Source organism: Macaca mulatta, chromosome 5 (genome assembly GCF_049350105.2).
Source record: "Macaca mulatta isolate MMU2019108-1 chromosome 5, T2T-MMU8v2.0, whole genome shotgun sequence".
Taxonomy (NCBI): domain Eukaryota; kingdom Metazoa; phylum Chordata; class Mammalia; order Primates; family Cercopithecidae; genus Macaca; species Macaca mulatta.
The window spans coordinates 119,151,919-119,178,485 of NC_133410.1; the positions used below are offsets into that span (position 1 = coordinate 119,151,919).

The 26,567-nt window shown below is 39.0% G+C and overlaps 1 protein-coding gene and 1 long non-coding RNA gene across 2 annotated transcripts in view; one reads left to right on the top strand and one right to left on the bottom strand.

The window, feature by feature from the left end:
- On the top strand, positions 1 to 26,306 carry LRIT3 (leucine rich repeat, Ig-like and transmembrane domains 3). The gene is made up of 4 exons (XM_001088511.5): positions 1 to 263; positions 3,650 to 4,122; positions 22,222 to 22,527; positions 24,253 to 26,306. Exons 1-4 carry the CDS (start codon positions 148 to 150, stop codon positions 25,386 to 25,388), a joined length of 2,031 nt encoding a protein of 676 aa, XP_001088511.3. The 5' UTR covers positions 1 to 147; the 3' UTR covers positions 25,389 to 26,306.
- Positions 1 to 26,567, bottom strand: part of LOC114678379 (uncharacterized) — an 81,283-nt gene that overhangs the window by 29,391 nt on the left and 25,325 nt on the right. The window contains exon 2 of the long non-coding RNA XR_013417266.1: positions 4,432 to 4,604. This is a non-coding gene — a long non-coding RNA (uncharacterized LOC114678379). The remainder of the gene's footprint in view (positions 1 to 4,431; positions 4,605 to 26,567) is intronic.

A 26,567-nucleotide genomic window follows, 5' to 3' on the forward strand; every position in this document is an offset into this window, starting at 1 on the left:
ACACTTGAAGGTTAAGTAACTACAGATCTCAGCTAATCCCATGTAATCTGCTGTTACTAAATGGCTGTTTGTATTCCAGGCACACCAGTTTCTGAATGCTTAGGATTGGGTTTTTACCTTTTGTTTAAATAACCTCTAAAAGGAGCAATGCATCTCTTTGCATGTCTGTGCATTGTCCTTAACGTTTTGGAAGGAGTGGGCTGTTCATGTCCTTCACAGTGCACCTGTGATTATCACGGCAGAAATGACGGCTCAGGATCAAGGTATGCTCCTCTGCTTGCTACTAAATGTTCTCATTATTTTGACAAAAAGGATCCAAACAAGAAAGCCTACTTTTGAAAGCAAATGTTTGAGGATCAGAAATCGCAGAAGAGAATGTTTAGTGTCCGTAAGCTCTAACGTAATTGTGTTAATACTGGTCACCTACTCCTTCACTGTTTTCATTTCGAGCAGTTTAACTCTTAAAGGTCTCTCAAGTTACCGGAAATTTCTAAACACATTCTGTGTTCCAAAATTTTTATCATGCTTATGTTTGCAAAATGTTGCTTGAGATCAAACCATTTAAAGGTGTGTGGCCAGCTCAGCCCTTGATTATAGAAAGGCTGAGGGCAGGCTGAACAGGAGCTGCGGGACATGCTCAGATCCTTTGCTTTCGTGACTCTCCACTTCCTTTTAGGATTATTCATGTCAGTTGAGTGGCAGAAAGAAAGATCTCAAGAGTGAAGTTAGAGAGGTTGATAGTTAGAATTTTTCCATTTTAAGCTGATGGAATTTACAAAATAAGGAAGATTGAAAAAGATACTGTCTGTTGCAGACACTGTAGGATCTCACAGAAGTTATTCAATCTCTAGGTTGCTTTAGCATCTACCTGTGTAGCGAGAATACTTATTTGCTTATAATGTGCATGAGGCCTTTTAGATATGTTAAATGGAAAACAGAACTCTTGCTAGCTAAACACAGTAGAACTTGAATTTCTTTTTATTTTTTCGAGACAGAGTCTCACACTGTCGCCTGGGCTGGAGTGCAGTGGTGTGATCTCGGCTCACTGCAACCTCCACCTCCCTGGTTCAAGTGATTCTCCTGCCTCACCCTCCCGATTAGCTGGGATAATAGGCGTCTGACACCACGCCCTGCAATTTTTTTTGTATTTTTAGTAGAGACGGAGTTTCACCATGTTGGCCAGGCTGCTCTCGAACTCCTGACCTCAGGTAATTCGCCTGCCTCAGCCTCCCAAAGTGTTGGGATTACAGGCATGAGTCACTGCGCCTGGCCTACAACTTGAATTTTTTTTTTTTTTGAGAGAGTATTTAATAATAAAATCAGATTATTTGTGACTTGGTTGAAGTAAACAGTGTCTCAGACAAAATAATTTGTTAAAAGAGTTGCCCAATTTATGTCTTATAACTTTAAACAAATAAATAATAATAACTAAGACATATTTGTGAAAAGCTTATCTTGTTATTGTATAAACTTTAAGCAATTCTTGGTATTTTTTGACATATTCACCAGGTGGTTAAAGACGATGAAGGGAATGTAGCAAGTTAAAGGCCTACTTGTCCAGGGATGTGCAGCAGTGAAGGATCAGGCCAGGGTACTTTTGAGAAACTATCACAGAAATGTTTCCTTCTTTGTGGTGACCCCATTATTGATGGATTTTATAAAAAATATAGAATATTAGGCCTGGCAAGAAACAATCTAGTTCAACCCCTTGTCAGTTTATAAGTGAAGAAACTAAACTGTATGGAGACCAAATGTCTTGTCCTAGATCATGTAATTGTGTTAGTAACTAAGTTCATAAAGATGCTAAATCTTTCAGTGTACAAACTAGGCTTTCTTCTATGATAGCACGCTGAAATACTTATTTTATTTATTTATTTTTTTGAGACAGAGTCTTGTTTTGTTGGCCAGGCTGGAGTGCAGTGGCACAATCTCGGCTCACTGCAACCTCCGTCTCCTGGACTCAAGCAATTCTCCTTCCTCAGCCTCCCATGGAGCTGGGATTACAGGCATGTGCCACCATGCCCAGCTAGTTTTTGCATTTTTAGTAGAGACGGGATTTCACCATGTTGGCCAGGCTGTTCTCAAACTCCTGACCTCAGGTAATCTGCCCACCTCGGCCTCCCAAAGTGCTGGGATTACAGGCATGAGCCACCGCGCCCGGCCAATACTTTCTTAATGAGTAGAAACTGCTACCATTCTGGTATAAAGTAGCCCTGAAATCTGTGATACAAAATAGCGACGAAAAGTAAGAGATATCCCTATGGGATTTCAAAGATTCCATGAGGTCTTCTTCTGAGGTTATAGAAATGAGACAACACTACCACTACCATACAACCACTACATTGCAGCTTTATGCTGCTTATGTCTGTTTACATTATGAGCTGGTTTTTCAAATCCACTTATTTAATGTGATGTGTTTCACTAAAGGGTTATTTTATTGTAATTATTTACTGAATTTATAGTGTGCTATAATTTAGATGATACTTTGCAAAACTTCTTATTATTTTTTGTAATTCAGATGAGTATCTCATAGGAGATAAAAAAGTCATTTTCCAGGCTAAAATGAATCTAAATTCTCAGATTCCTCATAGTTTAAATTTACACATGGGACAGTGTTGTTCTTCTTTCTTTCTTTTCTTTTCTTTTTTTTTCTCTATTTTGAGATGGAGTCTCGGTCTGTCACCTAGGCTGGAGTGCAGTGGCATGATCTTGGCGCACTGCAACCTCTGCTTCCTAGGTTCAAGTGATTCTCCCACCTCAGTCTCCTGAGTAGCTGGGATTACAGGCACCTACCACCACGCCTGGCTAATTTTGTATTTTTAGTGGAGTCGGGGTTTCGCCATGTTGGCCAGGCTGATCTCGAACTTCTGACCTCAGGTGATCTGCCCACTTTGACCTCCCAAAGTGCTGGGATTACAGCCATGAGCCACATTGCCCAGTGTTGTTTTTCTAAGCCTGTTTTATATGTGCCAAGAAACAAGATCAAAATGTGACTCGCTCAAGGTCAGCTCCTAGTTTCTGGTTTATTCCTTAGGCAGAAAGCAATGTGCAAGTCACGTTGTTAAAACAGAGCTCAACTTTAAACATGTACTGTGAACACTTTTTTTTCACCTAAATAAGTTATTCTCTTAAAAAGGATTGATTTATTATTTTAACAGGGGTTCTTTTAAAATGGGCCATTTCCTAAAGAGGTCCACTTTAAGTTGGAAAGAAGTGGTTTTGAAAGGTGGCTGTGAAACCCACTAGCTGGGTGGCCTTGGGAAGTTACTGAATGTTGTTGGGCCTCAGTTACTTTCCATGTAAAACCGAGGTTATTGACAGTAGCAGCAAATACCTACTGAGTACATATTATGTGCTAGGAAGTTGTAGAGTTTTACATCCATTGTAATTAATCATCCATAACAGTGCCGTATGGGAAAATTAGGTTGAGACACTGGTGAAGTGGTTTTCCATGGCCACAGAGGACGTGGCAGACCTTAGACCTTGGTTAGATTTGAACCAAGGCCCACCTTGGCCTCCCAAAGTGCTAGGATTACAGGCGTGAGCCACTGTCCAGCTGAAAATTGATACGTTTTTCAAATGAGAAGTAATTTTTTCAAATGGGTGTTGGAAAGTGAGTTTCCTCACATTGCTCATGTTGTGACACTAGGTTGGTGCTATGTAATGACATGGATATGAACGAGCTCCCTACGAACCTCCCTGTGGACACTGTGAAGCTTCGCATAGAGAAGACTGTCATCCGCAGAATCTCGGCGGAGGCCTTCTATTACCTGGTGGAGCTCCAGTATCTCTGGGTGACTTACAATTCCGTGGCCAGCATTGACCCCAGCAGCTTTTACAACCTGAAGCAACTGCATGAGTTGCGCTTGGATGGGAATTCCCTGGCTGCTTTCCCTTGGGCATCTCTGCTGGACATGCCCCTTCTGAGGACCCTGGACTTGCACAATAACAAAATAACCAGTGTGCCAAATGAGGCACTCAGGTATCTGAAGAACCTTGCCTACTTGGATTTATCAAGCAACAGACTCACCACGTTGCCACCAGATTTCCTGGAGAGCTGGTCTCATTTAGTTACAACACCTTCTGGGGGCCTGGACCTTTCCCCAAGCAGGATTATTCTTGGTAAGCTCACGAGCCTCTGGGCTTTTCATCTATAGATACTTTGCTATGCATAGCTTTTGTTGTCCAGTCTTTTAAAATTTACTGGATTTGGCTTTTTACCCTGTAATTGCACTTTCAGTGGAATAGTACCTTATTAGTTAACCTAGGTCAAGTTACCTGTTTCCCCTGTGTAAGGTGAAAAGGCTGTGTGTATGTGCACGCATGTGTGTGTACATACATGGTGGAAAAGTGGAAGAGAACTTGAGTCATAAATGGAGAGAGGACCTCTTCTCTTAAAGAGCCTCCAACTGACAGACAGAATCCACCAACCTGCGTAGACTCTTGTGAGCACAGCATTGCTCCATACTCTGGTACCAGCTTCTGCTCAGTTGGCTTTTCAACTCTTCATTAGGTTCTTCAGGAGCAGGAGAGGGGCACTGGCATCTTTATGCGATAGCAGTGGCTTCATTAGTTAGGAAGAATAGCTTCTAAATTTCCATAATCTAAAAGGAAATGGTGGAAACATCAGTTATTTTACTGGCCCGAAATGGTTCACCTAACTGATTTGATCTCTTAGTTTAGCTGTGACTAGTTTTGGAATTTTGAACTTGGCCTTGTTTAGGTTCTATGTGTATTTCTCTGGGGTTCTTTTTTATTATTATTATTATACTTTATGTGCAGAACGTGTAGGTTTGTTACATAGGTATAAACGTGCCATGGTGGCTTGCTGTACCCATCAACCCGTCATCTACATTAGGTATTTCTCCTAATGCTCTCTCCCCTAGACCCCTACCCCCCAACAGGCCCCAGTGTATGATGTTCCCCTCCCTGTGTCCATGTGTTCTCATTGTTCAACTCCCACTTATGGGTAAGAACATGCAGTGTTTGGTTTTCTGTTTCTGTGTTAGTTTGCTGAGAATGATGGTTTCTACCTTCATCCATATCCCTGTAAAGGACATGAACTCATTGTTTTTTATGACTGGATAGTATTCCATGGTATATATGTGGCACATTTTCTTTATCCAGTCTATCACTGATGGACATTTGGGTTGGTTCCAAGTCTTTGCTATTGTGAATAGTGCTGCAATAAACATACGTGTGCATGTGTCTTTATAGTAGAATGATTTATAATCCTTTGGGTATATACCCAGTAATGGGATTGCTGGGGTCAAATGGTATTTCTGGTTCTAGGTCCTTGAGGAATCGCCAGACTGTCTTCCACAATGATTGAACTAATTTACACTCCCACCAACAGTGTAAAAACATTCCTATTTCTCCACATCCTCTCCAGCATCTGTTGTTTCCTGACTTTTTAATGATTGCCATTCTAACTGGTGTGAGATGGTATCTCATTGTGGTGTTGATTTGCATTTCTCTAATAACCAGTGATGATGAGCTTTTTTCATATATTTGTTGGTTGTATAAATGTCTTCTTTTGAGAAGTGTCTGTTTATATCCTCTGCCCACTTTTTGATGGAGTTGTTTTTTTTTCTTGTAACTCTGTTTAAGTTCCTTGTAGATTCTGGATATTATTAGCTCTTTGTCAGATGAATAGATTGCAAACATTTTCTCCCATTCTGTTGATCACTTTGATGATCACTTTGATGATAGTTTCATCATTTGATGAATCACTATCATCATTTGATGATAGTGATTTGATGATAGTTTCATCAAAGTGATCACTTTTGATCACTTTGATAGCTTGTGATCACTTTGATAGCTTGTTGATCACTTTGATGATAGTTTCTTTTGCTGTGCAGAAGCTCTTTAGTTTAATTAGATTCCATTTGTCAATTTTGGGTTTTGTTGCTATTGCTTTTTGGTGTTTCAGTCATGAAGTCTTTACCCATGCCTATGTCCTGAATGGTATTGCATAGGTTTTCTTCTAGATTTTTTATGGTTTTAGGTCTTACATTTAAGTCTTTAATCCATGTTCAGTTAATTTTTGTGTAAGGTATAAGGAAGGGGTCCAGTTTCAGTTTTCTGCATATGGCTAGCCAGTTTTCCCAACCACATTTATTAAATAGAAAATCCTTTCCCCATTGCTTGTTTTTGTCAGGCTTGTCAAAGATCAGATGGCTGTAGATGTGTGGTGTTATTTCTGAAGCCTCTATTCTGTTCCGTTGATCTATATCTCTGTTTTGGTACCAGTACCATGCTGTTTTGGTTACCATAGCCTTGTAGTATATTTTGAAGTCAAGTAGCATGATGCCTCCAGTTTTGTTCTTTTTGCTTAGGACTGTCTTGGCTATATGGGCTCTTTTTTGGTCCCACATGAAATTTAAAGTAGTAGTTTTTTCTAATTCTTTGAAGAAAGTCAGTGGTAGCTTGATGGGGATAGCACTGAATCTATAAATTACTTTGAGCAGTATGGCCATTTTCATGATATTGATTCTTCCTATCCATGAGCATGGAATGTTTTTCTATTTGTTTGTGTCTTCTTTTGTTTCCTTGAGCAGTGGTTTGTAGTTCTCCTTGAAGAGGTCCTTCACATCCCTTGTTAATTGTATTCCTAGGTATTTTATTCTCTTTTTAGCAATTGTGAATGGGAATTCACTCATGATTTGGCTCTCTATTTGTCTATTATTGGTGTATAGAAATGCTTGTGATTTTTGCACATTGATTTTGTATCCTGAGAGTTTGCTGAAGTTGCTTATCAGCTTTGGCTAAGATGATGGGGTTTTCTAAATATACAATCGTGTCATATGCAGAGACAATTCGACTTCCTCTCTTTCTATTTGAGTACCCTTTATTTCTTTTTCTTGCCTGATTACCCTGGCCAGAACTTCCAATACTGTGTTGAACAGGAGTGGTGAGAGAGGGCATCCTTGTCTTGTGCCAGTTTTCAGAGGGACTGCTTCCAGCTTTTGACCGTTTAGTATGATATTGACTGTGGGTTTGTCATAAAAACTCCTATTATTTTGAGATACGTTCCATCAATACCTAGTTTATTGAGCGTTTTTAGCATGAAAGGGTGTTGAATTTTATTGAAGGCCTTTTCTGCAACTATTGAGATAATCATGTGGTTTTTGTTATTGGTTCTGTTTAAGTGATGGATTACGTTTATTGATTTGCATATGTTGAACCAGCCTTGCATTCCAGGGATGAAGCCGACTTGATCGTGGTGGATAAGCTTTTTGATGCGCTGCTGGATTTGATTTGCCAGTATTTTACTGAGGATTTTCATGTCAATGTTCATCAGCAATATTGGCCTGAAATTTTCTTTTTTTGTTGTGTCTCTGCCAGGTTTTGGTATCAGGATGATGCTGGCCTCATAAAATGAGTTCCTCTTTTTCTATTGTTTCAAATAGTTTCAGAAGGAATAGCACCAGCTCCTCTTTGTACCTCTGGTAGAATTCAGCTGTGAATCTATCTGGTCCTGAGCTGTTTTTGGTTGGTAGGCTATTTAATTACTGCCTCAATTTCAGAACTTGTTATTTGTCTATTCAGGGATTCAACTTCGTACTGGTTTAGTATTGGGAGGGTGTATGTGTCCAGGAATTTATCAATTTCTTCTACATTTTCTAGTTTATTTGTGTAGAGGTGTTTATAGTATTCTTTGATGGTAGTTTGTATTTCTTTGAGATCAGTGGTTGTATCTTCTATCATTTTTTATTAAGTCTATTTGAGTCTTCTCTCTTTTCTTCTTTATTAGTCTTGCTAGCTGTCTATTTTGTTAATCTTTTTTTTTTTTTTTAAAGCTCCTGGATTCACTGGTTTTTTTGAAGGGTTTTTTGGGTCTGTATCTCCTTCAGTTCTGCTCTGATCTTGGTTATTTCTTGTCTTCTGCTAGTTTTTGAATTTGTTTGCTCTTGCTTCACTAGTTCTTTTAATTGTGATGTTAGGGTGTTGATTTTAGATCTTTCTCACTTTCTCCTGTGGGAATTTCATGCTTTAAATTTCCCTCTAAACACTGCTTTGGCTGTGTCCCAGAGATTCTGGTACATTGTGTCTTTGTTCTTATTGGTTTCAAAGAACTTATTTATTTCTGACTTAATTTCGTTATTTACCCAGTGGTCATTCAGGAGAAGGTTGTTCAGTTTCCATGTAGTTGTGCAGTTTTGAGTGAGTTTCATAATCCTTAGTTCTTTTTTTTTTTTTGAGACAGAGTCTCGCACTGTCGCCTGGGCTAGAGTGCGATGGCACTATCTCGGCTCACTGCAACTTTCACCTCCCAGGTTCAAGCAGTTCTCCTGCCTCAGCCTCCCAAGTAGTTGGGATTACAGGTGCCCACCACCACATCCAGCACATTTTTTGTATTTTTAGTAGAGATGGGTTTTCACTATATTGGCCTGGCTGGTCTTGAACTCCTGATCTTGTGATCCTCCTACCTCAGGCTCCCAAAGTGCTGGGATTACAGATGGGAGCCACTGTGCCCAGCCAATCCTGAGTTCTAATTTGATTGTACTGTGGTCTGAGAGACTGTTTGTTATGATTTCTGTTCTTTTGCATTTGCTGAGGAGTGTTTTTACTTCCAATTATGTTGTCAATTTTAGAATAAGTGCAATGCGGTGCTGAGAAGAATGTGTATTCTGTTGATTTGGGGTGGAGAGTTCTGTAGATGTCTATTAGGTCTGCTTGGTCCAGAGCCGAGTTCAAGTTCTGAATATCCTTGTTAATTTTCTGTCTTGTTGATCTGCCTAATATTGACAGTGGAATGTTAAAGTCTCCCACTATTATTGTGTGGGAGTCTAAGTCTCTTTGTAGATCTCTAAGAACTTGCTTTATGAATCTAGGTGCTCCTGTATTGGGTGTACGTATAATTAGGATACTTAGCTCTTCTTGTTGCATTGATCCTTTTACCATTACGTAATGGGCTTCTTTTGCCTCTTTTGATCTTTGTTGGTTTCAAGTCTGTTTTATCGGAGACTAGGATTGCATCCTCCTCCTCCTCCTCCTCCTCTTCTTCTTCTTCTTCTTCTTCTTCTTCTTCTTCTTCTTCTTCTTCTTCTTCTTCTTCCTTCTTCTTCCTTCTTCTTCCTTCTTCTTCCTCTTCTTCTTCTTTTTTTCGCTTTCCATTTGCTTGGTAAATATTCCTCCATCCCTTTATTTTGAGCCTATGTGTGTCTTTGCACATGAGATGGGTATCCTGAATACAGCACACAAATAGGTCTTGATTCTTTATCCAATTTGCCAGTCTGTGTCTTTTAATTGGGGGCATTTACCCCATTTATGTTTAAGGTTAATATTGTTATGTGTGAATTTGATCCTGTCATTATGATGCTAGCTGGTTATTTTGCCTGTTAGTTGATGCAGTCTCTTCATGATGTTGATGATCTTTACAATTTGGCATGTTTTTGCAGTGGCTGGTACCGGTTGTTCCTTTTCATATTTAGTGCTTCCTTCAGGAGCTCTTGAAAGGCAGGCTTGGTGGTGACAAAGTCTCTCAGCATTTGCTTGTCTGTAAAGGATTTTATTTCTCTTTTGCTTATGAAGCTTAGTTTGGCTGGATATGAAATTTTGGGTTGAAAATTCTTTTCTTCAAGAATGTTGAATGTTGGCCCCCACTCTCTTCTGGCTTGTAGGGTTTCTGCAGAGAGATCTGCTGTTAGTCTGATGGGCTTCTCTTTGTGGGTAACCTGACCTTTCTCTCTGGCTGCCCTTAACATTTTTTCCTTCATTTCAACCTTGGTGAATCTGAAGATTATGTTTCTTGGGGTTGCTCTTCTTGAGGAGTATCTTAGTGGTATTCTCTGTATTTCCTGAGTTTGAATGTTGGTCTGTCTTCCTAGGCTGGGGATATTCTCCTGGATAATATCCTGAAGAGTGTTTTCCAACTTGGTTCCATTTTCCCTGTCACTTTCAGATACACCAATCAAACATAAGTGGTTTGGTCTTTTCACATAGTTCCATATTTCTTGGAGGCTTTGTTTGTTCCTTTTCTTTCTTCTCTAATCTTGTCTTCATGCTTTGTTTCATTAAGTTGATCTTCAATCTCTCATATCCTTTTTTTCCCCTTGATGGATTTGGCTATTGATACTTGTGTATGCTTCACGAAGTTCTCAGGCTGTGTTTTTCAGCTCTATCAGGCCATTTATGTTCTTCTCTAAATGGGTTATTCTAGTTAGCAATTCCTCTAACCCTTTTTCAAGGTTCTTAGCTTCCTTGCATTGGGTTAGAACATGCTCCTTTAGCTCGCAGGAGTTTGTTATTATCCACTTTCTGAAGCCTACTTCTGTCAATTTGTCAAACTCATTCTCCATCCAGTTTTGTTCCCTTGCTGGCGAGGAGTTGTGATCCTTTGGAGGAGAAGACGCATTCTTGTTTTTGGAGTTTTCAGCCTTTTTGTGCTTCTTTTTTCTCATCTTCTTGGACTTATCTACTTTTGATTTTTGATGCTGGCGACCTTTGAATGGGGTTTTTGTGTGACCGTCCTTTTTGTTGTTGATGATGCTATTTCTTTCTGTTAGTTAGTTTTCCTTCTAACAGTCAGGCTCCTCTGTTGCAGCTCTGCTGGAATTTCCTGGAGGTCCACTCTAGACCCTATTTGCCTGGGTATCACCAGCAGAGGCTGCAGAACAGCAAAGATTGCTGCCTGTACCTTCCTCTGGAAGCTTCATCCCAGAGGGGCACCCATCAGATGCCAGCCAGAGATCTCCTGTATGAGGTGTCTGTTGACCCCTGCTGGGAGGTGTTTCCCCGTCACGAGGCATGAGGGTCAGGAACTCACTTGAGAAGGCAGTCTGCCCTTTAGCAGAGCTCGAGTACTGTGCTGGGAGATCTGCTGCTGTCTTCAGAGCTGGCAGGCAGGAATGTTTAAGTCTGCTGAAGCTGCACCCACAGCCGTCCCTTCCCCCAGGTGTTCTGTCCCAGGGAGATGGGAATATTATGTATAAGCCCCTGACTGGGGCTGTTGCCTTTCTATCAGAGATGCCTGCCCAGAGAGGAGGAATCTAAAGAGGCAGTCTGGCTACAGTGGCTTTGCCCAGCTGTAGTGGGCTCTGTCCAGTTTGAACTTCCCAGCGGCTTTGTTTACACTGTGAAGAGAAAACCACCTTATCAAGTCTCAGTAATGACGGATGCCCCTCTACCCACAAAGCTCGAGCATCCCAGGTGGACTTCAGACTGCCGTGCTGGCAGCGAGAATTTCAAACCAGTGGATCTTAGCTTGCTGGGCTCTGTGGGGCTGGGATCTGCTGAGCTAGAACACTTGGGTCCCTGGCTTCAGCTCCCTTTCCAGGGAAGTGAACAATTCTGTCTCACTGGCATTCCAGGCACCACTGGGGTATGCAAAAAAACTCCTGCAGCTAGCTCGGTGTCTGCCCAAATGGCCACCCAGTTTTGTGCTTGAAAGCCAGGGCCCTAGTGGTATAGGCGTCAGAGAGAATCTCCTGGTTTGAGGGTTGCGAAGACCATGGGAAAAGTGTAGTATCTGGACTGGAGTGCTCTGTCCTTCGCGGCACAATCCCTCATGGCTTTCCTTGGCTAGGGAAGGGAGTTCCCTGACCCCTTGTGCTTCCTGGGTGAGGTGACGCCCCACCCTGCTTCGGCTTGCCCTCCGTGGGCTGTACGCACTGTCTAACCAGCCCCAATGAGATAAGCCAGCTACCTCAGTTGGAAATGCAGAAATCACCTGCCTTCTGTGTTGATCTCACTGGGAGCTGCAGACTGGAGTTGTTCCTATTTGGCCATCTTGCCAGCCACCTTCTCTGGGGTTCTTAAAATGTAATCTCCTTCTACCAGTAAGTCCCTCTCTGCCTCTTCATACACACACACACACACACACACACTATATATATATATACACACACTCTCTCTATATATACTATATATACACATATATATACACACATCTATCTATCTATCTATCTATCTATCTATCTATCTATCTATCTATCTATCAATCAAGAGAAAGACAGAGCAAGCTTTGCATGGAGTTCTGTACATGGTGAATGCCTAGAACATGTGATTGCCTGATTGAAATTAGTGAACTGGACCCTTTTCAGGGGTATCTATAGGCAGTGAAGCATTGTAATCTTTTGTATGAGACACAAGCCTGAGGCTTTGATCGATCAGTTAGATGTGCTAAAATTTTGTTCCACTTTTTCACCCAATAAGGCTGTGTTGTCCATTCCCAAGTTATTTTCATCATAGCTGCAGCAGAGGTTATATTTCTCAGGAAGATGAAAGAACTTCTGGGCATTTGGCCAGTGAAATGACTTATAAGCCTTTTGGAGTACGAGACAACATAGATGCTAACTTTGTGCCAGGCATCCTTCCTGACCAGTATCACATGATCAAATATTTGCTGAAATAAAGCACAAGTAAAATATATATTTGTAAAAAAAGAAACTGCTGTAACAGCACTTATATAACTTTAGCATTGCTTTTGTTGAAATGTCAATGTATTTGGTTTTTACGAGTCTAAAAATATGACTAATAAGAACCAGGTAGAAAGAGGAAAACTCATATAAGCTCTTCTTATGTAGCTAGTTCACGTTTTCCCCACTGTTCATCTAGTCCTTTAAACATTTTTTTGTTAGACAATAAAAGTACTATTGTAGAATGGGTTAGAGAATAAAATCACATTAGTTTAACTTAACAGATATTTGTGGAGTTCTTATTATATACACTGATAGGCACACGTAAACCTACACTGCGGTATTTACTTACTTTATTTTAGCCACCAATCTGAACCTTATGAGTAAGGTTAATAGCTAGAAGATTCTATTTCCCTACCTATTTTTCTAAGTTTCCTGGAAAGTAATTCTTGGTTCTAATAGAATTAACCCAATGGAGTAATATAGTAGAAAATAAAATTCAATTACTAAATTGCAATTAATAGCTTTCTAATGATCAGTTACTAACATTACTATGAAGAAGCAATTGATAGAACATTCATATTTTTCCCTTGGGAGTTAAATCTGGATGGGAACTTAGGGATCAAAGGGAAAGGGTTATGAAACTTTACTGTCCGTGGGAAGTTACCCAAACAGTTTTAACTGCATTTTAGGGCCCAGAGATTTTAAAAGGTGGTAACTTGAAAATACTTCTGTATAACATTAAATTTTAAAACAAGGCTATGTAACTGTATAAAAAGCATTACCATAACTATGTAAAAATGTGCAAAGACAAAGACTGAAAAAAATTCACTAACTGTTTAGCTATTTTCTTTGGTTAGTGGGACATCTTTTCATTTTTCTATATTTCCAAAATGTTCTGCAATGATCATGCATGATAATAAATAACAAAGGATAGTTTGAAGCATGTTGAGTGGCAGCTGACCTTAGCAAAGCCATGTTCGATATGTTCCCAAAAGGAGAATAAGAGAGGACTAATTGATGTGGATAAATCACACACAGAAAACTCAGTGTTTTCATCTGGAAAATGGTGATGGCAGGGTTTGCTCCATTTTGTTCACAGGACTGTAATGAGAAGAAATGAAATATTTCATGTAGCAGTCCTTTAGAATATGAAGTCTACAGTCTCTGAGATTATGCTTTTAGATCAACAATTATCTGTAGAAGTTGTGACTGGGATTGGAGTGTCCTATAAAGACTTCTTTGTTTGGCCTTTTTGTTATTCCAACAATATTTGAGCCTTTTAGTTGCATCACTGAATATAGTGATGAGTACCAGTCCTAGATTTTCTAGAACTTAGTGTTTAAGTATAGCAATTACATCTTTCCAGGTGTCCCGTAGAATTTGCCTCTGTGCTGTTATAGTGGGATAGAGTCTGCTTTTACTTAGTTTTTATTACTCTGTGTTGATTATTGTTAGCAGATGGAGGTTCTATTTGTAATAATAACACTAATAGTTAATTTTGATGGAGTTGCTCAATGCCAGGTCTGGTTCTTATACTTGACCTATGTAACTTCTAGTCTCACATCAACCCTGTAGTAAATACCACTTCATGCCCATTTTACAGATGAAAAAATGAGACACAAGTTAAGACACTTGCCCAGATTCACTCAACACATAGTGGTGGAGCTGAGCTTTAAGGACAGGCCATCTGGCTCCAGAACCCAGGCGCGTCTTCCCTTCTTTGTAATGCAAAGTATATAATAATAACAGAGTTCCTTTCTTCATATATGCATTACTTTATTGATCACTTTAGATCCATATATTTATGTAATAAAAAAATTAAGGTGAGGTTTTTCAATTACTCTTTCTCTTCTACAGGAGTAAAAACATCAACTTAGTAAAATTGTCCTTTATTGTATCCATGAAAACTTAAACTATTGCCCCGCAAATAAACATTGGAATTAACTATAAAACTAGGTTTTGATTTGCAATGCAGGTAAGTTTCCATGGCCTCTTTCTCAAGATTAAGTAAATATTTACACAGGCATATTCCGTAAGTCCTGACACTGTTTGTCTTAGAGAAAAAGGCCTGTGGTGGGATAAAACATGAAATGCTTTTTTTGGGGGGTGTTGTTTTACTTGTACCCAAATTTGCTGAATTGTAAACATGGGCTCTTTTCCTATTTGAAATGGAGATTGCCTGAAGGGTGGTGGCAGCCCTAGTATTTCCAGACTTTTCTAAAATGGTGTTAATTTATTTCAAAAAACACTTATCAATCTCTGTAGATGTGCCCCACTCTTTTTTTGGTTTGAGGAAACAAATCCGCATAGGTAAGACTCATGCCTTGCTGGGTGCTCTAATCCTCACCTTCTTTCTATAGCTAGTAAGAAGGCAGAATCAAGTTTCAAATTTACAGTTAATCTCCAAAGCATCACTCTTTACTTTTTAAAACCTTGTTTTTAATGGAGACATTAAGGTATACTTTGCATAGGTGGAATGCAGGATTGTAAGTCTACAGTTTGTTAATTTCTGATAAATGTATACCCTTACGTAACTTACACCATTATCAAGATACAGAATATTTCCATTACTCCAGAAAGTTCTGTGTTTCTTTCTAGTCAATCTTGCCTCACCTATTTGAATTTTCATTGCTATAGGTTAATTGTGTCTGCTCTAGAATGTTATGTAAATGGAATCATATAAGATGCACCTTTGTGCCACGCTTCTTTCACTGAGCATTATGTTTTTGAAAATCATCCATGCTGTCGCATGTGTTGGTAGTTCATTATTGCAAAATTGTATTCAGTTGTATGAATGAAGCAATTGTTTATCCTTTCTCCTGATGTTGGACACATGGGCTGTTTTGAGTTTGGGGCAATAATAAATTAAGCTGCAATTAACATTCTTATACAAAGCTTTTTGTGGCACATGTTTTCATTTCTCTTGGATAAATTCCTAGGATTGAAATTGCTGGATTATAGAATGGCTATATGACTGGGCGCAGTGGCTCATGCCTGTAATCCCAGCCCTTTGGGAGGCCAAGGCAGGCAGATCAGTTGAAGTCAGGAGTTTGAGTCCAGCCTGGCCAATGTGGTGAAACCCTGTCTCTACTAAAAAATACAAAAATTAGTCAGGTGTTGTGGTGCATGCCTATAGTCCCAGCTACTCAGGAGGCTGAGGTAGGAAAAACCTGGGAGGCGGATGTTGCAGTGAATTGAGATCACATCACTGCACTCCATCCTGGGTGGAAAAAAAAAAAGGAAAAAAATAATGGCTATATGTATAACTTTTAAGGAAACTGCCCATTTTCCAAAGAGGCTGTATAACATTATACATTCCTATTAGCACTGCATGACAGTCTGGTTGCTCCATATCCTCACCAACAGTTGATGATGTTGGTCTTTTTCGTGAGGAAGCAGTATCACAATGTGATTTTTAATTTCTGTTTCCCTAATTATTAATGGCGTTAGCCAGATTTTCATTTGCTTATGGGTCACTGTATATCTTCCTTTATGAACTATCTTTTGCTCAGTTTTTAAGGGTTATTTGTCTTTTCTTTATTGAGTATAAGTCTTTTGTCTGTTATATGCATTGTGAATATTTTCTCCAAGGCTGACTTACCTATTTATTTTTTCCTGGTGTCTTTGGTAAAAAAGGTTTACATTTTGATGACATTTGATTGATTAGTTTTTTTCTTTTATAGTTAGTGCTTTCTGTGTATCATCTAAAAAATATTTGCCTACCTCAAAATCACAGATATGATATTTTCTTATTGTTTTAGCCTTTATACTCAATTTTTAGCTGTATATTCTTAGCTCTTAAGCTTATAGCTGTTATCTATCTCAAAATAGCTTTTGTATTGTGTAAAGCAGGGGTTGAGGTTTACATGCTTGTGAATATGTGTCCACTTGTTCCAGCACCATTCATTAAAAAGACGTTCCTTTCCTCACTGAATTGTTAAACACTGTTGTCTCCACAAAGCTGAGTAGGCATAGTCTTTGTCTTCAAGGGCTTATAGTCCTCAGAATAACCTTTGTACAAAAATTTATTGCTCACTTTTCACACAAAAATAGCACATTTAGTCCAACTATTCTGATGCATATAAATATTATTCTTTTAGAAAGGATAAAGTTCACTTGGCCCATCCAAGAATAGTTATATAAAGTCAACTAATTAATGCAAATTAGTATAATTTTAGTTGATGTGTTGCCTTGAAGGAATGCAGTACAAGTAACAGTTTAACTTGAGAGAGTTCTCTTACCTTTGTCCTCAGAAGAAAAAAACACTTAAATGTATTCAGTTCTTGAATCACGATTTTTATTCAGGTTTTAAAATTTGTACCTTTGACCTTAGATGTTTCAAGCTGGAGTAAATAGGCATTTTATTTTTGAGGGATTTAAAAATATTTACATAACTTTTATATATAACCAGTTAAATTAGTTTTTTAAAGAATTTTCTTTCACCATTAATACATTTTTTAATAATTTCAAAGCATGAAATAAATTGTTAACATTATAGCTCTTGAATCTTTCCCTATGCAAACATTTATACTCCAGATAGTGCTGCTTTAACATTTTAAAATTTTTAGTTTATTTTAGTTTCAAAGAGTATCTCACTTTGTCACCCAGGCTGGAGTGCAGTGGCGTAATCACAGCTTACTGCAGCCTCAACCTCCTGGTCTCAGTTGATCCTCCCAATTCAGCCTCCTGGGTAGCTGGGACAACAGGCAAGTGCCACCACCATACCCGGCTAATTTTTGTATTTTTTGTAGAGACAGGATCTCGCCATGTTGCACAAGCTGGCCTTGAGCTCCTGACCTCAAGCAGTCTTCCCACCTAGCCTCACAAAGTGTTGGGATTACAGGTGTGAGCCATTGTGCCTGGACATTTTTTTATTTGTAGATAATAGCACTTATGACTGCTACTGTGACTCTAAATGTTTTTAGATGGCAAAGAGATGAGTTATGATAGAAAGGGTGTTAGACTATGATGCTAAAAAAAATCTGGGATGTAGGATTCTAAGCCATTTACAAAGTCAAGGTAGTAATATCTTTGTGCTTTGGTTTCCTTTGGTGTAAAATTGGAAGAATAATACCAGATGCCAGAGGTATGGTATAAGGCATAACATGGCGGTTAAGACCTTTAACCACTGTGGTGGGTGGTTAAGAGCTTTAACCAGCATGGTGGTTCAAGATCAGGATGCTGAAGTTCAAATCCTGGCTGTCCAATTATGTGACCTTGGGCATATTCCTTAAGCTTCCTGAACCTTGGTTTTCTCATCTTTAAAATGGGGATGATAATAGTACTACCTATCCCATGCTTTTGTGAGGATTGAGTCAGACCATCCTTCAGACGCTTAGTGCTGTTCTTTGATCTCCTGAATCTCTGCGTGTCTTGTGAGCAGAGGCAGACATTGATTACCTTTTATCCTGCACTACCTTTTCAAGGATTACCTTTTATTCTGCATTACCTTTTCAAGCTGTTTTCAAGAGAACAGCTTTGGAGGTTGAAATATATCTCCTTCCAGAGCAAAGGGTAAGTATGTTTACTACCCAGTATAATAAAGATGTCTCCCTTCAGTGCTGTGAGCAATGAACTCCTTCAACCCTGAGCAGGAGTCTTGTGTCTTCTACCAACATCCATAAAATGATGGCAGGCAAACTTGCCCATATCTGAGGAGTTTCCCAGGATGTGGACCTCTCAGTGCTAAAAGCAAGAAAGTCCTGGGCAAACTGAAATGAGTTGCTGGCAAACTGGAATAGGTTGGCCACCCTAAAGTAGGGTCAAATCTCAGAGCCTCTGCAGTTTTGGACAAGCACAGTCTTTGCCACACAGGAAGCAATCAGCAACTTGTAACTTGCATTGCTAGTATTATATAAAGAAAAAAATCTGGCATAAGTTGAAGTGTTTTCAAAATATGAAATAGTCTATACATATATGACTGAATAAATTTGATGTGCTGGCAGATTTAGAAAATCTTAAAATCAAATCAGATAGCTATGATGAGCATAGCTTTTATATATAGAATATTGACACAAATTTTATAGATATAAAATATAAGTAACCTTTTATTTCAATATAAGTGTTTTAGTATCATTCTATTTTTTTTTTTTTTTTTTTTTTTTGAGGCGGAGTCTTGCTCTGTCGCCCAGGCTGGAGTGCAGTGGCCGGATCTCAGCTCACTGCAAGCTCCGCCTCCCGGGTTCCCGCCATTCTCCTGCCTCAGCCTCCCGTGTAGCTGGGACTACAGGCGCCGCCACCACGCCCGGCTAATTTTTTTTTGTATTTTTAGTAGAGACGGGGTTTCACTGTGTTAGCCAGGATGGTCTCGATCTCCTGACCTCGTGATCCGCCCGTCTCGGCCTCCCAAAGTGCTGGGATTACAGGCTTGAGCCACCGCGCCCGGCCTAGTATCATTCTATTTATGAATTCTTACTGTATTAAGGTGGGTGTTTACATGTTCCTTTCTAAAGTTTTTGATTGTTTTTATCTAACTTAAAATATCCCCTCTCCTCCTCTTAGGCACCATGATAACATCCCTTTGTCCTAGAGGACACTTGCCAGGGTGTGTCCTGTGCTCTTCTCTTCGCTGGTTTTATCTCTCGCTCAGGGAGCAGACACATGATTGGATCCTCATTTTGAGATTTTATTACTTGTGAGAGACACGCCATATATTATTTCATTGATTTCTTGCAAACTACAGCTCACAATTCTGACAATACCAATTGATAACAACATTTTTAATCTTTTATAAGTTTTTGTAGAGGTTATTGGCATGTTACACACAAACTGACCTGATTAATTTGTTAAATCGTGTGGGTCACAGTCAAACAATCTAATTCCAAATTTAGTTCTTTATAATAACATTTACATGTATATAAGCAAAACTGGTTAATGTAAAAAGTACATGTACAAAGTAAAATAAACTACTGAAGGGATTTCGGCCTTTGGAAGAGGTTAGTGATTCCCCCTCCCCTCAATTTTAATAAGTAAAACCAGTTATATTGTTTATAAAATGAGAATTGACTACTTTTAGTCTGTATTATAGTCAAAGTTGATAAACTAGCTTCACTTTGTATGATATTCACATTTGAACTGTGTATCAGTGTAGACATAGAAAAGTCACAAATTTGAAAGATTTAACGTTTAAAAATAAGCACTATTAGGAGAGTCTAGATCCACAGATTATCTTTAGCACCTCAATCAATAGAGATAAAAATGTTACAAATTAGGTATTCTATCATATTCTTCTGCTTTTTACTGAGTGATGATGGATTTTAGTGTTAGTTTGTTGTTCCATCTATGGTTTCTTTTAGTCTATGATCATTATTTTTATTTTATAGGCAGATAGAACATTACGGGTATAAAAAGCTCTAGCATGTATCTAGTCAACTCTCCCATTTTGCTGAAGAGAAAACTGAGGCTCAGCAAGGTTGCATCATCCAGGTCACAGAATTAATTAATGGTTGAGCCTCATCAGGAACCCAGGCACAGTAAAGTTGGTGAGAATGTCATTTCCTGTTACTTTTTAAAATTTCTCTTTCATATATTTAAATCTGGCCTTCACATATCAGGTCAACTAATATGAACAATAATGACCGAATATCTAATGTGGTATCTGGTGGTGAAGTGGGTTTTTGAATGTCTATGAACTGACTGCATTATTATAGGTGTTTCGGTATCTATCAGATCATATCTCCACCATTACTTATGTACTTATTTTGAATTCTTTCTTAGTAGACGTACAGGTTGTATTACATTTGGTTTCTTTTGTTAAGATCAAGAAAATATGGACTCTAGTATAGGGAATATGTTTTATGTGTATGAAATTTGTTACTTATTCAGAGATTGAAATGACTATATTTTACAAAAGATTTTAAGTACTGTGTTCAGCAAGGAAGTTTAAAGGTCACAGAGATTCTACTGTGAATAAACCATTGTTCAAGGTAATTTCCATGAATTATGTAATTAAAAATTCATGCAACTCTATGAAAGAACTACTGCATTCTATAGATGAGGCTGAGAGAGGTTGTTATTATAGATATCTACTCGTGGGAGTGAAGCTTGATAGAACCGAGATTTCAGCCCAGACATTAAGTTCCAGAGCCACACGTAGTCATAGCAATATAAAATAAGCCAGAAAGTCTGCTTATCACATAATATTGTATGAAAGAATCAACAGTTAAGAGAATAGAATTCAAATTAATATTGGTTCAATAACTAGGTATAGATTAACAACATTAAATATAAGAGGAAAAGTTTAAAGTTATTCACCCATGGAAGAAAAGCGTACTTCTAAAACAGGAGATGAAAAAGTAAACTTTTACCAATACTGGCAGAAAAATATGAGCCAGTCATGACTTGCTATTATAATTTTTAAAAAGTGTAATAAAAATCTAGAATTTATGAACTAACAGTTACATTTCCACCATGGTTAGAATTTGTAAAATTGCAGTTCTATCTTTTCTTCTCAATTTATAATCCACTCCATTAGTAAAAAGCTATAACCACAAATCTCTGTGATAAATTTTTTTCTGTCTTGGGCTTTATATGAGGCTGTTATGGAACATCACTCCTTAGATCCTAGAGAGACTTTTGCCTGACAGAATGCTCTAAAGCTCCATTTTAGATCCTTCTGAGATTTTAGTACAAAATTTTATGGTCCCACCTGGATTTGATGTTTGCTCTGAAGTTCTATCTTAATTTGAGAATTTTGGAGAGGCCGAGAATAAGAAACAATTTTTTAATTGAACTCAACAAGTTTCGGTTCCTTTATATTTAACAGTTCTTCTTTAACTTTGCCTCTCCTTTATATTTTATTACCTGAAACACACCAGGGAGTAGTTTGAACAGTCTTTGTGGAAATATCCTTAGGTAGACCACATTGCATTGAATATGTTTTTGACTTTCCATGTGGACCACAGGTGACAGTGCTGCTAAACTTTTTGCTACTCCATAGCAAAGATCCTCTTTCCTCTAGTTTCCAGCAACATTTTACTCACTTTTCTTCAAGCTGTCACTGATAGCCTCCTTGAAGGCCCAAAGGCTTCTGCTAACAATTCTGAAAGTGAGACATCCTGAAGATGCTTGCAACCGGAAGCTGTCCGCTAACCGCGTTGCTTGCAGCTGATTCTCTGTTGAAGGAGTATTGAGCAAGTCACCTTCATGGTCACCACATATGACATTCATGCCAAGCCACGTTCTTGCTTCCACCAGCTTTTTAGGCTTCTCTCCCGCCATTGCCAGCATCTCACTCTGTATTTTTTGCCACACAAAGCTTGCATTACCTCAATACACCTTCAAATCACATAAAACCATAACCTATTCCAGGCTGAATTTGGTGCCTCTGAGCACCCTATAACACTTACAATACTGTAGGTACTTTCATAACACCTTTGAAAGATCTTTATTACTGTATTGTGGCATTCTGTGGTACCTGGATTAAAGTTTTAGCTCTGATACTAATTAGCTTTGTGACCTTGGCCAAGTTATTGGGCCCCTCTGAGGCCTCATCTTTAACATAGGGATAGATGAAGTCTGAGCTTCATCATTAACATAGGGATAATAATACCATTTTTCTCATAGGATTATTGGGATTACATGTGATAATACAGGTAAGTGCTTAGAAGATAATCTAGCAGAGTAAATGCTCAATAAGTATTAGCCATGATTATTAATGATATGAACTAATGGACAGGATATATTCATCGAGATTGCTGGATTGCAGAGCAAAACTGACATAAAGGTGACTCTGCTTCATCCCTCAAAGCACTTCTGTTTTTAGGGAGATAGTGTAGATCCCTACCTCCTCAAGAGGTAGGATGTAAACTGAGTCATCAGAATTATCTTTGTCAACCTTTCCCACCTTCTGTTTTAGGTCTACAGGACAATCCTTGGTTCTGTGACTGTCGTATTTCCAAAATGATCGAGTTGTCAAAGGTTGTTGACTCTGCTATAGTGCTTCTGGATCCACTGATGACTTGCAGTGAACCTGAACGCCTCACAGGAATTTTGTTTCAGCGGGCTGAATTGGAACATTGTCTGAAACCATCAGTGATGACCTCAGCCACCAAAATCATGTCTGCTCTCGGCAGTAATGTTCTACTGCGGTGTGATGCCACTGGCTTCCCCACCCCACAGCTCACATGGACCAGATCTGACAGCTCGCCAGTTAATTATACAGGTATTTTCTTAATTCAGCCCCATGATCAAAGGAGTTTACTAAGCTCTGAAGTTAACATCATGTTTTGTGTGATTTGAAATTAGCTAGTTAACACTAATAAAATATTTCAAGATTATTGGGTGCAAGGGATTTTAAAGGTACATTTTATTGGTTAGTATTCTCCTCAGTTTATCTAACTACCTAGATAAAATTAGACAATCTAAACTTTTTCTTAGGTAGAATGAAACAATGCAGTGAATGGATCAATGGCAGACAAGGCCTTTGTCTTGCTTCATCATCCTGGATACAGCTCACTTCAAAATATACAACTATTACAATTTTTTAAAAAGGGCCTTTTGCTGGTCGGGTGCAGTGGCTCACGCCTCTAATCCCAGCACTTTGGGAGGCTGAAGTGGGCAGATCACCTGAGGTCAGGAGTTTGTGACCAGCCTGGCCAACATGGTGAAACTCCATCTCTACTAAAAATACAAAAAGTAGCCGGGCTTGGTAGTGCGCACCTGTAATCCCAGCTACTCAGGAGGCTGAGGCAGGAGAATCGCTTGAACCTGAGGGGCAGAGGTTGCAGTGAGTCAAGATTGCACCACTGTACTCCAGCCTGGGTGACAGAGTAAGACTCCGTCTCCAAAATAAAACAACAACAACGACGACAACAAAAACGCCGGGTGGAGCAAGGCTTTTGTACAAGTCTCTCATTTTTGAATAATTATTTAAATAATAAATTACATAGAGACCTTATTATGAATCAAAAAGTATAATTTTTAGAAATATTGATTATATAGACTTTTCAGATTCTAGTGTGACAATATGCATGCTTTGTACCCAGTTTCAAGAGTGTTATTCTGACAATTAAAGTGATATATTTTTAAAACTCTTCAAAATTAAACTAAAATTCAGGTTGAAATAATGAAACCTGCTGGAAATAAAGAAGTTAAGGTCTAATGTTCCTATATATAGATAGTCAATGGTCCACAGTTTCAGCTTGTGAGTTAAGTTTTGGGTTACTGGGATATTGTTCTGTGCATTATTATTCTTTGAAAAGCTTCTGAAATCAAGACAGAATGAAAATATACCCAGATATCAGAGTTTAGGATAGCAAAAATCTGATTTTTAAAAAAATTATATGTTATTCTGTAAACAGAAGAATCCATGATTTGCTAGTTTATCTAAGTTAAATATAAAATAAATCATTCCAAATACAAATGATGACTCTGCCATGCCAGAAAATGATCTGCTGTACCTCTGGCTAGAAGGATATGTGCATTTTATTACCGTGAAAACATATCATAAGCAATACTTATGTAAGGTCATATGATAAACATTCTATAGAATCGCAGTGACTTAAAACTGAAAGGGACCTTTTAGATTACTTTATCTCATCCTCTTATAAATGCAGAAACAGAGGCCTAAAGACAGGAATTGACTTATTCACAACCACATGCTATTTAGTGGGCAAAAGTTTCAAAACCCAAGTCTCCTGATTCCCAGCCTTTTATTTTTTAAAAATACTGTTCCCTATACAGACCTCACAACACCTGGCAGCTCCTAGACCTTGATGTAAGCAGTTTGCAGAACCATCGCCCACTGTCAGAGACTTGCAGGGTGCCATTTCCCTCTCGGTTTCTGTGAGAGATGCATGTAGAGCGGATAGTTGTTTCCTCCTCAGTTGGCATGGTTGCTTGAATTTTCCTTTTGTTCCTCACAGAGTATACATTTGTTTTCTTCCAGTAATACAAGAATCTCCAGAGGAAGGAGTCAGATGGTCCATAATGAGCTTGACAGGCATTTCTTCCAAAGACGCTGGGGATTACAAGTGTAAGGCCAAAAATCTGGCTGGGATGTCAGAAGCTGTGGTTATTGTGACAGTGCTTGGCATTACCACAACTCCGATACCACCAGACACTTCTGAAAGACCTGGATATCATCCTGAGTGGGATGCCCAGCCGGGATCTGGAAGATCTACATCTAGCACATCATCATATCCTTGGTCCTCTTCCTTCTCCCCTACATCTTCTTTTTCTGCTTCTACTTTGTCTCCTCCCTCTACTGCTTCCTTCTCTTTATCTCCTTTCTTCTCCTCCACTGTTTCTTCAATCACAACTCTGAGCACAAGCATCTCAGCCACCACCATGGCCAACAAGCAATCATTCCAGCTCCACCCAGATGGGAAAAGAAATTTAAAGGCAGCAAAGAGTGGAAGTAAGCTTCCTCCAGCCAGCACAAGGAAGAAAGAAGAGCTGGCATTGTTGGATCACACAATGCTTACGGAGACAAATGCCACAATAGAAAACCTCAGGGTGGTCAGTGAGACTAAAGAGAGTGTGACATTGACGTGGAATATGATCAACACCACACATAACTCTGCAGTGACTGTGTTGTATTCCAAGTATGGTGGGAAGGACCTGCTGCTGTTGAATGCAGACTCCAGCAAGAACCAAGTAACCATAGATGGCTTGGAACCTGGTGGGCAATACATGGCCTGTGTCTGTCCAAAAGGAGTGCCTCCCCAGAAAGACCAATGCATCACCTTTTCTACCGAAACAGTAGAAGGAGATGATTCTCAATGGTCTCTCCTTCTCGTGGTGACCAGTACTGCCTGTGTTGTTGTCTTACTATTGATTTGTTTCTTGTTGTACAAAGTTTGCAAACTGCAATGTAAGTCAGAACCTTTTTGGGAAGATGATTTGGCAAAAGAGACTTATATCCAATTTGAGACCCTGTTTCCCAGGTCTCAAAGTGTAGGTGAGCTCTGGACACGAAGTCACAGGGATGACTCAGAAAAATTGCTGCTTTGTTCGAGGTCAAGTGTGGAATCTCAGGTGACTTTTAAAAGTGAAAGTTCCAGACCAGAGCATTATTGCTAAGGTTGTGCAGCTCAGGTGCATGTGAGCTACAAAATTAGCATCTAAGGGTATAATTGACCCTAGGTTTGGATGACTTTTGGACAGACTTTCACATTGTGTGTGAAAATCACAAATGGAATGCTTTTAAGTGTGTTTAAAAAATAGCATGAGACCTCTGAACTGAAAAGACAAATAACGTTGATTTTTTTTCTTGTGTGGAAAAGGTCTACAGAAATAATTTTTAGAGTGTTGCTTACTAAATTATTAATACTTTTTAGGGTACTGTTTTAGTTCTTAAAAATAAGTTCATATCCGAGACGGGCGGATCACGAGGTCAGGAGATCGAGACCATCCTGGCTAACACGGTGAAACCCCGTCTCTACTAAAAAATACAAAAAACTAGCCGGGCAAGGTGGCGGGCGCCTGTAGTCCCAGCTACTCGGGAGGCTGAGGCAGGAGAATGGCGTAAACCCGGGGGGCGGAGCTTGCAGTGAGCTGAGATCTGGCCACTGCACTCCAGCCTGGGCGACACAGCGAGACTCCGTCTCAAAAAAAAAAAAAAATAAGTTCATATGAAAGTAGCAAATGAACTCTGTATTTAAAAATACAGTTTTTTGAGTAACGAGGAAACATTAGCAAAGCCAGCTAAGCCTTGATGTTTATTCATGTTCGAAGTGCATTATGGCATTTTCTGTGGACGTTTTCTGACGTTGCCTAATGGAGAGTGTGGGATCACAAAGGATTTTTTGTTCACTAAGGTTAAATCTAACTCATGGGGGAGGGAGGGCTCTGTCTCTTCATACCATTATACATTGTAATACTATAGAGTTGTGTTCATATTGCATGTAAGAAAAATGTTTGCTTTTCTTTAGAAATATAGGTATTAGTAAAAGTAAGTATACAAAGAGGATTATGACAAATAGACCATTTCTTTCAAAATGGTAACTGTTGCATTGAAACACATCTGCTGACAGATAATATGGATATTTAAAAATAACTTTAAATCAGTCTTTTAATATTTTGCTATTTGCTCTTATTTTCTCTCTTCTTTCTTCCTTCCTGGTCTTCCCTCCCTTTCCTTCCTTCATTCCTTCTTTCTTCTGCTTTGTCAGAAGATATACAAGTGGCCAAAGAATCACAAGCCAAGCAGTTTGTCTTCTGCCATATTATCTTTTGATTTCTGTTGATAAAGAAAAAGCT